Source organism: Mesoplodon bidens (genome assembly GCF_964165515.1).
Source record: "Mesoplodon bidens genome assembly, chromosome: 11".
Classification (NCBI taxonomy): Eukaryota; Metazoa; Chordata; class Mammalia; order Artiodactyla; family Ziphiidae; genus Mesoplodon; species Mesoplodon bidens.
In genome coordinates, this window is record NC_138167.1 from 62,787,232 (window position 1) to 62,799,439 (window position 12,208).

The window sequence follows — 12,208 nt, forward strand, 5'->3', positions numbered from 1 at the left end:
TGATTACTGTTTATTTTCCTAGCAAGATAATGCTGAATCTCCTTTTGCACAAACGTTCTTTGTTCTTTAAAGTTATCTAATGATTTGGCAAAGGAGTCCAGTAATTTACTTGTCAGGAAAACGCCACGTACAAAGTCACAACCAGACTCGGGGACAACGGGATGACCCTTAGCCCCTCTGGCAAAGCATTGTTAGTGCTTAAAGGCGTAGGGTTTGACCCCAGTAAAGCAGTGTTGAGACAGCTTCCCGCAGTTCACTTTGCAAACTGAAATGTGTGAGTATAAATGTAAAACATGCCTATGTTTTATTCCAAATTTAAACCAATCTCTTCTCTCTGCAGCACTCCCAGGTGATAACAATTCGGGAAGACTCAAATCTCTCCCTTGTTCACACCATCCTCTGCATCCAAGGCAGAGCCCACCCGCCCCAGCTGTCAGGGACTGTGGCTCTCAGCTCCCACTGTGTGCCGGGTCCTCCACATACAGCTCCTGTTACACATAGGTCCCAGCAGCCCCATTTCACAGAAGAGAAATGTGAGGTCAGGGAGGGGAATATGGTTTGCATCTGATGATAAAAGGAGGGTTTTTAATTCCCAGCTTGTCCCTCAGCAAAGACAGAGTCCCTGCTCATTCAGGTCCATACAGAGACCCTCACAATTACTCCAGTAATTACCGTAGTCATCTTGCAATTGCTCTAGTGCAAATATCGGAACACCTTCTGGGGAGGACCTCCACAGGCTGAAATAACTTGCTTTGGGCTTTTAATTTATTTATTTATTTATTTATTTATTTATTTATATTTTTGGCTGCATTGGGTCTTCGTTGCTGTGCGCGGGCTTTCTCTAGTTGCGGAGAGCAGGGGCTACTCTGCGTTGCGGTACGCAGGCTTCTCATTGCGGTGGCTTCTCTTGTTGCGGAGCACGGGCTCTAGGTGCGTGGGCTTCAGTAGCTGTAGCATGCGGGCTCAGTAGTTGTGGCTCACGGGCTCTAGAGCGCAGGCTCAGTAGTTGTGGTGCACGGGCTTAGTTGCTCCGCGGCATGTGGGATCTTCCCGGACCAGGGCTTGAACCCGTGTCCCCTGCATTGGCAGGCGGAGTCTTAACCACTGTGCCACCAGGGAAGTCCCTTGCTTTGGGGTTTTTTTGGTTTGTTTTTCTGGGTTTTTTTGGCCATGTCACACGGCATGCAGGATCTTAGTTTCCCGACTAGGGATCGAACCTTTGCCCCCTGCAGTGGAAGTGCGGAGCCCTAACCACTGGACCGCCAGGGAAGTCCCTGAAATAACTTGCTTTGGATGATGATAGATCAGGGGTTCTCAACGTGTGGTCCACGGGCCCCTGGGGGCCCCTGAGACTTTCACGGGATTTGCGAGGTCAAAACAATTTTTATAATAACATTAAGATGTTACTTGGTGACTCAGTTCACTGGGGTGACATTTGCACTTATGCAAAGGTGACAGTGGGTAAAAGTGCCCGGGTGTGAGCACGGGGGAGGGCGGAGCCCCAGCCCACATTTGTGGTCACTGTATCCTGCACCCAGGGACTGAAACAAAAATGCTAGGCTCGGACTTCTGTGGTGGTCCAGTGGCCAAGTCTCCATGCTCCCAATGCAGGGGGCCCAGGTTTTTGGTTTTGGTTTTTTTTGGGGGGGTGGTTTCGGGTTTGATCCCTGGGCAGGGAACTAGATCCCACATGCCACAACTAAGAGTTCGCATGCCGCAACAAAGATCCGCACGTGGCAACTAAGACCCAGTGCGGCCCAATCAATCAATCAATAAATATTAAAAAGAAAGAAAGAAAATGCCAGGCTCACCGGACAACATCCTCGAGGTAAAATGCTCAGTTTCATTAAATCCCAGCCCTTTAACATCCTGCCTGCTGACACGGGGAGCACAGAGGGCACATCTGTCTCAGGGAAAAACTGTGTGGCTGGGCTGCAGGGAACCAGCCACTCTTCCCACGGAACATCAATCATTGTTACTTGAAGGAATGACTGACACCCTAGGGTTATTCCGACTTGAGTTATTTTGGCAGATGTTTCCTTGAAAATGAAATGAAGTGAGCTTCAAGGAAAGCAACTAACAGTGTTTGCTGCCAATGAGAACAAAGGAGCTTTCATGTGAAAACTGGAATTTGGAGAAACTTGTATCCACCACCATGAGCTTGGCAGCTTTCAGTACTTAAAAGATTTTTCTGATGAGATCAGTGGTGACATTAATGAACTGATCTTTTAATTTTGCATAATCATGACATGTGTCAGTATTTGGAAGATTTGCATAATTTGTGAACCAGTATTTCCCAAATGATCAATGTATGATGCTACAAAATCATGCCTGGGTAACAGACCCAGTCACAGTGCCAGATGGACCACTGCATTTGATGGAACTGAACGTGAAAAGTCACTGATGTGGTTCCGAATTCCAAATTGCAACTAACCTTTGAAAAATCATCACTTGTTGAATTTTGGTGAAGTATCAAAGGATACTCACTGTCATCTGAAAAGGCTATTAAAATACTCTCCTCTTGAGAGAGGCATGGACATATATACACTACCAAACGTAAGGTAGATAGCTAGTGGGAAGCAGCCGCATAGCACAGGGAGATCAGCTTGGTGCTTTGTGACCACCTGAAGGGGTGGGAGGGAGGGAGACACAAGAAGAAAGAGATATGGGAACATATGTATGTGCATAACTGATTCACTTTGTTATAAAGCAGAAACTAACACACCATTGTAAAGCAATTACACTCCAATAAAGAAGTTAAAAAATAATAATAAAATAAAATAAAATAAAATACTCTCCTCTTTTACAAATACCTATCTATGTGAGGATGGATTTTCTTCTTAAACCACTTCAATTGCAAGAAATTGAATGCAGAAGTAGATGGGAGAATCCATGTGTTTTTGAAGACAGACAGTAGAGAGATTTGCAAAATTGCAAAACAATGCCACTCTTTTCACTATATGTGTTTGGAAATACAGTTTTCTCATAAAGTGTTATTTATGTTAGCAAGCAATGAGTTTGTTATTTTTAAAATTTTTGGTTTAATTTCCAATACGGTAAGTATTAGCATCGACCCACATAAACAAAAACTCTTTGCGGGTCCTCCACAATTTTTGACAGTGCTAAGGGGTTCTGAGGCCAAAAAGTTTGAGAACTGCTGTTATACACAATCATCTGAAGAAATCAGTAAAAAGCTAAAAAAGGAGGCAAAGAAATTTATATTTAGTTATTGTTCCTGAGGTTAAATGTTGGATGCTGTAAACAAGCTTTTAAAAACCATCCAATAAGTGGTTATGCTGTGGAGATCATTGACTATGTAAATATTTCATGAATGGGTACTGATGGCTTGGGAGAGAATTTCTGGGAAAGCATCATAATTGATTCAGAAAATGCTGTGTCTGGCTGGTGACAGCGCTGGGGTTCGAGTCCAGTCTGAATCACAAAGTACCCACTGCTCACTCCTTGTAGCTAATGTTCGAAAACAGGCAAAGCGATCTACAGTGTTACACATCAGCTCGCATTTACACGGGGGCACAAAGCCTCAGAAAACCCACAGGCGGCATCCCTGTGACTGTGGAATCCAGAACTGGAAGGTACCAAACCCAAATACTCTCTACAGTGTTACACATCAGCTCGCATTTACACGGGGGCACAAAGCCTCAGAAAACCCACAGGCGGCATCCCTGTGACTGTGGAATCCTGAACTGGAAGGTACCAAACCCAATCCTCTCCCTTGACAGAAGACCGGCTGTGGCCCAGAGGGAAGAAGGGAGTGGGTTTGGTAAAGAGCCCGCAGGAGGACTTCCCTGGCGGTCCAGTGGTTAAGACTCTATGCTTCCACTGCAGGGGGCCCAGGTTCCATCCCTGGTCAGGGAAGTTCCACATGCCTCGCGGTGTGGTGAAAAAAAAAAAAGCCCACAGGACTAGAGCCAGGATCATGACTAGGGCCACGACTCCACCTTCTGACGGTTGCCCTGGCCCCCTCGGCCCCCAACCTGCCTCCTCCTCCCTGGACATGTTCAGATGCTTCCCCTCCTGATGGGCCACAGGCAGGGACAATTACATAACTGAAGCAGCCAGAGAGGGCCCACGGGCGCCCAGGAGTGCAGACTCAGGGCTGAAGGAACACCACTCCAGCTCTAGCCCCGTTCCCTGTAAGAATGAAGGTCTTGTGTCATCAGACACAGTTTTTTAAGAGTAGCTAGAAATGTGAATTTTGAGTACTGCCACCTTACTTTAAACATTTCATTTCAAACGCAGTTCTGCGGTTTTTATCCTAGACTAAGGAATCCGCTCCTCTTTGATTATCTTTTTTTTATATATATAAATTTATTTATTTTTTGGCTGCGTTGGGTCTTCATTGCAGTGTGCGGGCTTCTCATCGCAGTGGCTTCTCTTGTTGTGGAGCACAGGCTCTAGGCGCGTGGGCTTCAGTAGTTGTGGCACACAGGCTCAGTAGTTGTGGCTCACGGGCTCTAGAGCGCAGGCTCAGTAGTTGTGGCGCATGGGCTTAGTTGCTTCACAGCATGTGGGATCTTCCCAGACCAGGGCTCGAACCTGTGTCCCCTGCATTGGCAGGCGGACTCTGAATCACTGTGCCACCAGGGAAGCCCCTGGTGATCTTTTTTAAATTTTTTTCTTCCTTTTTTTTTTTTTTTTTTTTTTTGCTGCGCTGCACGGCATGTGGGATCTTCATTCCCCGACCAGGGATCGAACCCACGTCCCCTGCAGTGGAAGCTCAGAGTCTTAACCACTGGACCGCCAGGGGAAGTCTCACTCTTTGGTGATCCTTAAACACACGGTGCATTTGAGCACATCTAGTTATCCTAAAGGTAAATTTATCTGGTCTTTAAAAAAGAAAAAGCAAATGCACAGAAGAGAATTCTTAGCCTCAGGAGCTGCAGGGTATGAGGAGGATGTCAAAGTGCAGGGCCTTTGCAAGAATCAACCTAAGGGGAAGTGTGGCCTGATCTTCATCAGCGGGGCCTGCTTGAGTGCCCTTTGTTCTAGTAACTGAGACACTTGGCAGTACAGCCTGTTTCCTCACTGGATCATAAAAGGCTTGCAGACAACAGTCGGGGACACGAGTGGCTCATGGCACTGATCGGAGAGCACTTGGCTGATAAAACCCTTGTAAGAGGTCAGTGTGTACACAGACCACCAAAAGTTCATGATAACGGGTGACGAGACCCACCACAGAGGGTTTTCTTCTGTGAGCATTGTGACTATCAGCTTCGCTAAAGTCAGCCTCTGTTACAAATGCAAGATGACTGACCCAGCAGGTTTCCAGCAAGGGAGACGGCAGCGTTCCCCTTCAGAATGAAGCCACGGAAGGCTTCGGGACCCTTTCCTTGCACAGTGGAGTGAAAAGCTGATTGAACAAGTATGGAACTCTGTTCTAATCCCAAATGCTCAGGTATTTAGAGAAAAATGGAGTAAAATTAAGATGCAAAGGGAATTCCCTGGTGGTCCAGTGGTTAGGACTCCGTGCTTTCACCGCTGGGTCCTGGGTTCCATCCCTAGTTAGGGAACTAAGATCCCCCAAGACGCACGGTGCGGCCAAAAAAAAAAAAGTTGCAAAGCCTCACTGAGTCAGGGTGGTACTTTGGGAAGGAGTCTGTGATGCTCTTCATGCTTCTTTTCTATGACGCCAGATGCCCTAAAACAGCGGCCATGGAAAAAACAAACAAAACAGCAGCTATGAAGTTACCCCCCACAGTGAACTCGCCTGGGTTCTGGTCTTTCATGGAAAGTGCTCTGTGAAGGGCTCCTGGCTTTCTGCTCCGGTCTGCCCACTTAACACCTCTGAGAAGGAACAGAATCCTGATTTTTACCCAGTGTCTCCGCTGTTTCCACTTCACCTTGCAAAGGGGCAGCCTCGGGAGCGTGTTTGCTGTTGAAACCCGGCTCCCGACACGGCGGGCAGCCGGACCTGACGCGCTTCCATTAAGGATCTGGGCCAGCGACCTGGGGTAACCTGGCCCTGCTTGATTAAACATGTACCTTTTAAAAAATGACTCCTTTTTGGATATTCCACCGAAGTGGGAGATGAATTCACAAAGGTCACGGTGTCTGAGAGTTTGTGTTATCTGGATTTTATTGTTCTTAACTTATAGTCTGAACATTACAGTGTTGTAACATGGGTTTCTTATTTTGCCAAATGCATAAATGTGAAACTGGAAACAATAAAACAACTCATGGGAAAAATGTGTATTTTCCCAGGTTCCCAACTATTAAGAAAGGTAAACTGCTTCCCCTTACATGTTCTCTATCCCTATAGTTCATGCGGGCAGTGAGGGTGAGATGGCCCTCGGAGGCCTGAGAGCAGGTGGGTCCTTGGACTCAGGTTGCTCCTGAAACCCCAAGCGCCCTTGGCAGAGACATAAACCAGGTTACAGGAGGATGAAGGGGAAGGGGACTCAGTCCCAGCTGGGGGGGGCGGAATATCCAACAGTAAGCTCTCTAGCTAAGGCCTATTGGGGCACCACGGGCACCCCTGGACATTTTTATATGGTACCATTTTTAGAAGAATTCAAAGGAGGTTCAAATTTCTTAAACTCTTTTTCTCATGTGGCTAACAAAGTATATCCTGAAGTATTACTTTGAGAGATACTAGGTGTGTCAGACAGAATAACGGTCCCCCAAAGATGTCCACGTTCTAATTCCTGGAACCTGTGAACATGTTACGTAATATGGCAAGGGGGGGATTAAGATTGCAGATACAGTTGAGGTTGCTAATCATCTGATCTTAAAATAGTAAGATCATCCTGGAGTGTCCAGGTGGGCCCAGTATAGTCACAAGGGCCCACAAGACGGAACTGAGAGGCAAAGATCCGGAGGGAGACTGGAAGACGCTGAGCTGCTGGCTGAGATACAGGAAGGAGCCACGAGCCAAGGAGCGGGGCGCCTCCGGAAGCTGGGAAAGGCTGGGAAACAGATCCTCCCCTAGAACCTCCAGGAGGACCGCAGCCCTGCTGACACCCTGGTTTCAGCCCAGTGAGACCCACTTTGGACTCCTGGCCTCCAGACTGCAAGGTGACTGCTCTGTGTCGAGTTAAGCCTCTAGGTCTGTGGTGCTTTCTTACAGCAGCGACAGGGAGCTGATTCACGCATCTTTATAAATGATGCTGCTGTTCCCTCCAGAGAACACTCTTCCCTCTCTGCCTCCCCGTCCATGACGTTACACACGGTTCCTTCTTGCAGGGCGCTCGCACACACGGAGATGACCCTGCGACTGCAGCCCCCGCTGATGCGGGCCCCTCGGGTCAGCCGGCATCAAGCCAGAGCACATGCGCTCCCTAGCGGTGGGCCTGCGCCTCCTCCGAGCTCTCTGCCGACCACTCTGACTCATGGGAACGAACACTGAGACCCGAAGAGTGCGGGATGATGAGGAATCAGGAGACATCTGATGTCCCTCCCCGCGGTGGGGCACACGTGAGAGAACGCTCGGCGACTTGACCTGGTCCTCAGGAAGAGCCGGCATGGGGCACGCTGGCTGTGGAAAGCAAATCACATCCACAGTGCATCTGAGTATTTGTCTGTAAAATTTATTGACATGGTTGCCCACAAGGACTGCATTCAAAGAATCACATGAAACGTGTGTATGTGGAGAGAAAGTGTGTGGCACCGAGTGACTCACTGCTGCCCAAGTCCCAGAGCTCCTGCTGGAGGGGACAGAGGACGCTCTGCATCAGCTACAGGAACCTTATCCCAGCTCCAAACTGGACGCCATCACAGATCCTAAAAAAAAAGAGTTTTTTTTTTTTTGTTTGTTGTTTTTTTTAAGGCAGAAAATCAACACTGTGGTCCGCTCTGCTCACCCTGCTATTTGCACAATTCCAGAAACATGCACGTCTCAGAAGCAATGCCTGGGCGGCCCTGCCTCTCGGGAGGCCCAGGCTCTTCCTGCCCGCCTCTCGCCTCTTTCCCCGCCTCCTGGCTACCCGGCTTCACCAGAGGTCCCCAGGCACTGCTGCCTCCTCTGCTGGTTTGAAAACCAGCCTTTGGAGGATGGAAAAGGGAACAAAACGGAGACACGAATCCCCCTCCCCTGCTCCCCCCTCTACTCCTCTCTGTTTCCTCCCCAGTCCTGACCCAACCGGCAACTAGACAAGAGAAGGACCTGGGAGAGAAATATTCATGAAAACAAAACTCCTGGGGCGGGAAGAAAAGCCTCGTGTTTATTTCTGAGGCTACCAGAGAAGAGGCCCCTTTTGCGCAGCGCAGAGCAGAGAGGTGACCAGAGACGTGGCCGTGGAAGGGCCCCTGGCAAAACACAGGACACAGGGAGGACCAGGAGGGGGCGGGGAGGATGGCAGAACCCACAGCCCCGAAGGGTGTAACCTGACTGCCTCTTTAGAACCTGCTCCTTTCCCAGGAAAGGAAGGATGCAAAGAGGGCACGTGGGTTGCAACATCTGGTACCCGCTGACGCTGTGCAGGTTACATTCAGCGTGCTGCTCTTTCACCGGCTGACAGATCACTGAGCCCATTTTCAGATGAGCAAACGGGCTGGGCAGTGAGGAGATGGCTGCGGTCACGGCAGGAGCCTCAGAGCAGAACTCTGGACCCAAACGCAAGCGCGTCCGCGGGCCCCGCTACAGGCCTTGCTGTTTCCATGACGTCCTGGTTCAAGCCCCGGCCACATGCAGGGTGAGAATCACCGGCCGCAGCCCAGGCAGCTGTATTCCTGAGACTCCACAGTGATGATGGTGCACCGCCAGGCCGAGAACCGCTCCCCCTGCAGCCCGCACTGTGGAGGATGGACTCCCGTGCTGCCCACCTGCTGGCTGTGCCCAGGGGCAGAACCAGTACTGTACTCGGGACAGAGGGCCTAACCCTGGGACCTGAACACCAGGAAGCATGAGCTTCCAGGGAAAAAACGTTCCGAATCCCAACCAGCAGCTGACGGAGTGTTTGCGGAACACAGCAGTTTTGCAAGTTCTGGAGAGTTTCCAGAAAAACTGGACAATGAGAACAGCCCCCTCATTCAGAGGAAAGCTAATGTTTCTATTGTCACAACACTTGTGCCATCACCCAATCTCAGAACTTACAGCACCTGAAAACTGGCAGAAAGTTTTTCTTTTTCAGCGTGGGAATGAAATATCTGATCAATTAAGGGACTCAAGAGAGAGACTCTTAACTGTTGTCCCTGACCTTCTGCAGGGTCAAGGGGGCTCAGTAATCAACCATATCAGCAGAAGTCACCTGACCAAAAGGGACAGCTACAGTCCCCGTGTGACCCTGAGTAAACCTCACCACCGTCCTTAAAAGGCAAAGATCCACAGTCAGAACCATGACTGTGCTTGGACAACTTCGTTCCGCTCAGATCTAAACGAGGTGTTTTTACCTTTTATATCATTAGGTCCTTAAAAGTGGTCCCTGCCTGCATTCGCTGTTTAGAAAAATGTCTGAAAATAGGCTTGATCAAAATCAAAGCAAGTCAAGCCCCGGGTTTACACGATTCAGAAACAAGCAGGCATTCCGATAAAGGCTCGTCCACTCCAACTGTAAACAGGTTAAACAACTTTACAAGCACAGGTTTGTGTCCAGAGACCATAGAAACGTGTCACAGGAGAAATACCCACCACAAACATCCAGAACAGTGTCGCAGACGCCAGGTGCACGGAGACAGCCTCACCAAACGCCCATCTTCCTGTTCTGTGTCCCCTGTGCCTATATGCTTATAATCCAGTAGGCGCCTCAGAAAAGGCCCCGAGTCTCGAGCCTCCCCCTCCCACCGGCAGTCTCAGGGCGGCCCAGCTGCGCCACTCCAGCACCACCCAGAGGCTCCCTGCCTGCACCCAGCCCACCTCGGACTCAGCACCAAGGGCTCGTGATGAAGGCCACACCAGGGTCCCCCAGTGTCAGGCGCCCATCCTCCCCCAGCTGGCCCCCAGGAACGCCAGGCGCTGGTCTATCACGGGGAATTCAGCAGGGAGCAGGCCGACGAGGGCCAGAACTCAGGGACCCTGGCATGTGCCCTAAGGGAAAAGGCCAGAGAGGCTGGAAGGCAGAGACGGGTGGGGGACAAGAGTGACCGGAACTCAGGCCCCGCCTGCATCACGGGCCGCCCCGCGCCTCACTTCTGCTCCTGCGCAAGGGTAGACGCTGGCGCCCACAGGCGTTCCATGCGTGCACACCTTGGCTCCAGCTGCTCTGTAGCCTGGAGCTATCACCTCCCCCGGGAAGCCCTCCACGACTCCCTGCCTGGTCTTTCTCTGTTACTAACTGTGCGCTGCCCTCTCCGCCAGCTGCCTCAGTCACCAGCGCATTTCCAGGGACCACACTCGGTAAGACACAGAGCATTCGCCGTCAGAGCGCAGAGACAACGGTGTCGCACATCACCTCTGGTATAAAACTTGCCAAATATTTCAAAGCGGTTTCCATTTCTGTAAAGGCCTGAAACCCTAATTACAAAGCAACTGCACTCACTGGGCAGGGCACCTATGGATGACTGGCACACATGTAACACCCCATCCTGCTAGCTGCTTAATTTTAGAAATGAAGATTAAACCCTGGCAAGATCACTCAAACGTCACGAAATTCCAATTTTGATGACAAAACTTCAAACAGAGCCATACGCTGAGTGACGGCGAGCCCCCCTACTCAGGGACGCTGCACATGAGAAGCATCTGCTGCAACCACCATGACCCCAGAACAGAGCAGCCTGGGGGGCAGAGGAGCGTCCTTATGTTCCGGTCTTTAAATATCACCTGCACAGCATGCTCCCTCCTTTCAGAACCCACATTGGAAATGAATGGCTGACACACATTTTTCAAATTTAACCCGAAGAGAGAGAGCAGAGTGGAGTGGTGAACGTACCCGCTCCACCCCCTGCAGAGATTCGGGAAGGCAAGTAGTCGAAGCCGGGCTCCCAAGAGCAGCACCCGGATTCCGGGAGCACAGCGACACCCAGTGGCCTCCGATGATGCTGCAGCCACAGGACGGCAGCGCCTTCCAGTCTGAAGGACCGGAGGGCTCAGAGCCAGCAGGGCTTGCCCAGGTCACACAGCCAGGGACGGACAGGGCAGGGGCTGGCCGTGCAGCCCACTCCAGACCCACAAGCACATTACAGTTTGAGAAGCGCAGGCCTAGATGGCTCTATCTGACCTCATCCCGGTGTTGGTGCAGGCTCATCTCCTGCACCTCTGCCGCTCCCTGCAAGGACTCAATTAGCACCTGGTTGTTACGCCACGGAGCCCCACGCCCATGCCCGTGGTGGGAACAAGGTTTTGCAGAAAGCAACCCACAACATTAGCTTCATTTCCTGAAGCTACGATGTCATCTAATGCACAAAGCTTGCTCTAGGGAAGGTGCACAGTTCCCCACATTTCACTATCCCTGATATCAGGCCACATCATCCCATCTACGGCATGTCTCAAACATAGCCAGCCAGGTGGCGCGCACAGTGCCACTGCGGATGGCGGGGGACACACACACGGTTTGCTTCCTTTGTGAACAGCTGGCCAGGGCGAGTGCACCAGTAGCAGCAACAACACAAGAAATAACCAGCTTTGCTGACAACACGCTGGGTGCTGCTCTACGAGCTGCGTGTGTGTTAATTCATTCAGTCCTCAAACCTGCAAAGTAATCACTACCGTTAGCACCCATTCTACAGTTGTGAAAACGGAGACTCAGAGAGCTTAAGTAACTCACCCCGGGCCACACAGCCACGGGGCGGCCAGGCTGCGCTCTGAGCCTGTGCAGCTGGGCTCCAGTGCACACTCAGCCTGAGCAACTAGACCTTTCTCAGCTTTTGCTCTGTGCCAAGAACAGGCAAGGCGTGGAGGGGAATTAACAGTCGTCAGAGCAGCAGACCTGTGAGGGCACGGGGAGGAAGGGCTCCAACATCACAGGGCGGCACAGCGGCCCCGTGCCGAGCCAGCCTTCCAGGGAGAGTGGAGGAGGGCAGACTCTCCTGAAGCGATGGCCACAGAGGATCTGGATGACAGACACTGACGTGCACCTAAGAACAAAGCTTTGTTAAAAGCTTCCTAATGCGGCTTCCCTTCAAAACACCATCACCCACCATGCTGAAGCAGAAGACAGGGAGAGTAAGACTGGTACAGTACTTCCTTAAACGAGGACAAACTACAACTTCACGCTGGAAGCCCGGCTATGACTCGGCATCACAGCTGAATGTAGACAGAACACCGAGAAGAACAAAATACAGCCTAGAGTCCTGAAATGTACAGAAACACTAGGTG

At 50.7% G+C, this 12,208-nt stretch overlaps 1 protein-coding gene across 1 annotated transcript in view; it reads right to left on the reverse strand.

Annotated features, from left to right (window-relative positions):
* Window positions 1-7,527: 7,527 nt before the first annotated feature.
* SAMM50 (SAMM50 sorting and assembly machinery component) overlaps window positions 7,528-12,208 on the reverse strand; it is a 32,862-nt gene continuing 28,181 nt past the window's right edge. The window contains exon 15 of the mRNA XM_081248892.1: window positions 7,528-7,740. Coding sequence (XP_081105018.1) covers window positions 7,695-7,740 — 46 coding nt within the window. The 3' untranslated portion in view covers window positions 7,528-7,694. The remainder of the gene's footprint in view (window positions 7,741-12,208) is intronic.